Below are 3,941 nucleotides of genomic sequence, written 5' to 3'. Positions count from 1 at the left end.
TCCTCACTTGTTGAAACCAGACACTGTCAGTAAATCTATTTCATGGCTTCCATACTTAAGATATGTTTTTGACCACTTGAGGAAACAGCTTAAAGCTCACCTGCAGACCGGGAGCAATTTTTCTGCTGCCTTGTCAGTTTGAGGCAAAATGAAGAGAAATATGATGAAACAACAAATACTGGTGGCCTAGAATTTTAGTCTTTCTGTGATTAGCATTTACTCTCTAAGTAGTTCCAATGAATTAATCTAGACAACTTTACAGTCTAGACCTGCCAAAGTATCCTCAACATCTTACTTCCAAAATACTAAAGTATGTGTCAATGTAAAAAGTTTTTTACCCATCTAAGAAAACAGATGCTAAGGAATCACTTTAAGAAGTAGCTGATATATTTAAAATACAGATCATATACATCTAACTACTCTGTAAAACATTTATATACATATATACATATACATATATATTCTTACCATGCTTTTAAATACTTTAAGCATTTAGTAAAATAGTAGTAAAAATTACTACTTTAGTAGTAAAAATTTAGTAAAATTTTAATGAGCATATAATTTATGCTTGTTAGTTAGTTTAGTAAAAATTTAATTCTCAACACATCTGAGTTACCACTTTGCACTGAATTTGACTGAAAAATGGATTCTCAAATGAATAACTCTACTTTGGGGATATTAGCTAATATTCTCTCACATTGCACTTTTTCACTACCTGTCAGGGCTTGCAGAATACTGGGAGTTACAGCACAGGTAAATAACACATGGGCTTGTCTGCACTGGTGTTGTCAGGAGGAAGTGTTCTGGGACACACAGATGACAGCCTGCTAGTGCTCATACCAATTGTGACTTCCTTTTCCATATGTATTTTTAGAAAAATTAAACATAGTGTTGTTAAAATAACTAATTATAGGAAGGCTTACATGTTTCCCTTTCTCCCAGACCTGAAAGAGCTGCAATTTCTCCACTGACAGGACCTATGAACATGCTAGCAAACTGTTCTAGTGTGCAACTTGTGTTCACATCCTACATTAATGTAACTGTATTTAATTTATTCTGGTACAATTCTAGATTAGGAAATTAACATGTAAAAAAGGTGCATGGAAATGTGCAGCTGTAGGTGTGTATATATGAGTACGTACACGTGTATATATGAAGATAGAAATAGGTATATGTTTTAGGACTATAAAATACATACAGGTACTTGCCTCACCAAGCTTTTTCAGACTTGCTGCTCTTAAATTGAATTTTCTGTTTGATGTGATGCTAGAGACCAAGATCCAGTTACCTGTTTTGTATTACAAAGGTAATAATAAGTCTTTAAGGGAGAGTAATTGTCCAAACATCTTTAGTAGCCTCCTCAGAAATTATCTTCCTGAAGAACATTATCTAATAATTTTGGTTGGACAAAAGTACAGTACTGCTCAGGGGACTGAAAACATTAAGAACTGGGATGTCAAGTGCTGACATCCCAGCACTTGGGGAAAATGTCACTAAGCAAGCATTTCCAGACTGCATTTGAAGTCTACCTTTCCTTGCTTTGACTCATGCTCTATTTATTTATAATGTATGGTATGGATGAAGAGGTGATAAAGGAATGCACTTACATGGCAGTCTGAAGTGCAGTGGTAATCACACATCTCTTATACCAGCTACAGCCTCACAGCAGCCTCTCCATTTAGAGATTGGCCAGACTATCAACAAAGTAAATGTAAATGTTTACAGCTTTTGGCTGGCAGAACAAAGGCATTTCTGTAGTTCTTAAAGGCTGAACAATGTGCAGCCCCAGGATAAGAGGATGCTAAGGGGACTGATTTACCCCTACCAGGATGTGTGGGGAAGATAAACTACAAAATCAGGTTCTGTACTAACATGGATGTGTTAAAAACACTCAAGAGCTTCATCTGCTCACATCCCTTTAACAACAGATAGTTGAAATTATCTACAGTGAAGCAAGACTAAGGTTTTCTTTAAATGATGTTATGATACTGTCAATGCAAAGAAGACTCATTAGTAAAGGGACATCTGAAACAATTCAAAACAAATATATTTGAAATGCAAAATCCAGGTCAGTCAAAAAGTATACATTACTAAAAATAAAACTGAAAGTTGTAGAGAATATGTAAACATTCCCCCTTATATTCTCCCCTTTTAAATTAAATATACTGAAAACAACTTCAAATAAAAAGTTTTTCTGCTCAAAATCAGTCAAGTACTCAAGTTTCAAGTACTTCTCATAGCAATAATGCAATTTTCAATGGTCCAGCTAGCATTAATTTTCTATTAAGAGGCACATGTAAGATGGTAAAGCAGCATACATACTTTGCAGTTTTAAAGTACAACACTCAGCTGTGCTTTCTTGCAAAACGCCACAAGTTAAGAAGTGGTTTTGGAAACCTAGAACTATATATGGATAGTGGTCACATCACCACCCACAGGGCATTGTAAAAACAACGGTATTCCATAATGCTGTTATTTTTTTATTATTTTTTTTTAGTATTGAAGAAATGAGGCTTAAGTTACTGTGCACTTTATACTAGACAACATGCAATTTTGGAACTGGACTATAGTTTCTCATATTCCCATTTTACTGACTCCCTCTGTCTACACTGCACTTAAGCAGAAGCAGGGTGCTGTAAACTAACATCACAGCACCACAAAGCCTACTCTCTGGCAGACAGATGAAACAACTCGTAGGACACACCTGAAAGTCTCTCACCTGAAGTTTCAGACTGCAATAGAGATGTTTAACCATCTTGTGTAATGTTAATCAGCATTTACTGTATGCCCTAGAAGTCCACTCGAAGCACTCATTCATCTCAAGTTAAAACTATTTACAGAATGATCATCCTTTCACATAATATTTTCAGATGGTTTAGTATTTATATAGGATCTATATGTTTATTCATCTCAATCAATATATTAGGAGAGCATTAAATGGCCATTAGAAGACTTTTTTCCTTTAGACTTCTCACTTGAAATAAAAGCCTAAGTAAAGACTTTACAAATTTCACCCACATCAGCTGGCTCAAGCTTAGGATTCACCTCAGTCTCCCTACATTGTTCAGCTACAAACTCCTCCTTTAAATTAACCTTTTGTATGCATTCCTTCACAGAAGTCCTGTGCCATACTCCCTATAAGATACAGTGTACTGTTGCCTGCAACTTGAGAACCACAAAAACGTGAAAAAAATTGTATTTAATCCTGTCATTCCAGTACAGTTTGTACTACTTGCAGCCAACTCAGATTCTGCCTGCATGAGCAAAGGCAGCACAACAGCTCTAATCACTGTTGCTTGTGCCCCAATAAGGTACTGTAGCAGGTGGCAAATTCCACAGTGATAGAGATTATAGCAGCAACTCGTGTAAGAAAAGTAAACTATATTTGACTGGTATTTGTAGATTTAAAAATCCAGTCATACACTGTAACTCACAATTTAAAGAATGAAATGAATCATTTAATGGCATGTTGGGGATGAAGTCCCACAGTTTATGAATCAATGCGTTTGCACCAGGGTCTCTTGGTCAGCAACGAACTGCCTGTCCCTGCAGTCAGTCCCAGCATCCGATTCTTTCCTGCTCGGGGATCACACTCCAGTTGGGCGAGGGCTGGTCAGTCGCCAGCCAGTCAAAGTCATCCACCACGTTCCAGCTGTTCTTGTTTTTATCCAGCCCAGAAGACTCGAAATCTCCCTCGATACCAGGGTAGCTCCAGGTGTAAGGGGCAAAGGAGACCTCCGCGCAGCCCTCGATCACGGCTCGGCTGGTCACCTGCACGTAGAAGCGGCAGCGGCGGGTGCGGTGGGTGCGGAGCTGCTGGCAGGCCAGCGCCAGCACGCAATCCCTGCAGCCGTCCACCAGCACGGAGGTGGAGACGGGCCCGCAGAGCACGGTGCAGCCGCGGCAGTCCCGCACCCGCAGCGTGTTGGCGTTGCCGCGGA

General features: G+C 38.7%; 1 protein-coding gene across 1 annotated transcript; it reads right to left on the bottom strand.

Annotated features, from left to right (window-relative positions):
• Positions 1-3,552: 3,552 nt before the first annotated feature.
• On the bottom strand, positions 3,553-3,933 carry TBCC (tubulin folding cofactor C; the record flags this gene model as incomplete). Its single annotated transcript, XM_010004970.1, has 1 exon — positions 3,553-3,933. A coding segment is annotated over one exon (381 nt), but the record flags the coding sequence as incomplete, so codon positions are not given.
• Positions 3,934-3,941: the final 8 nt, after the last annotated feature.

Source organism: Chaetura pelagica, unplaced genomic scaffold (genome assembly GCF_000747805.2).
Source record: "Chaetura pelagica isolate M959 unplaced genomic scaffold, ChaPel_1.0 scaffold13, whole genome shotgun sequence".
NCBI classification, from domain to species: Eukaryota; Metazoa; Chordata; class Aves; order Apodiformes; family Apodidae; genus Chaetura; species Chaetura pelagica.
Note: the sequence above shows the minus strand (reverse complement) of the source record. Positions and strands in the feature narration are given on the sequence as shown.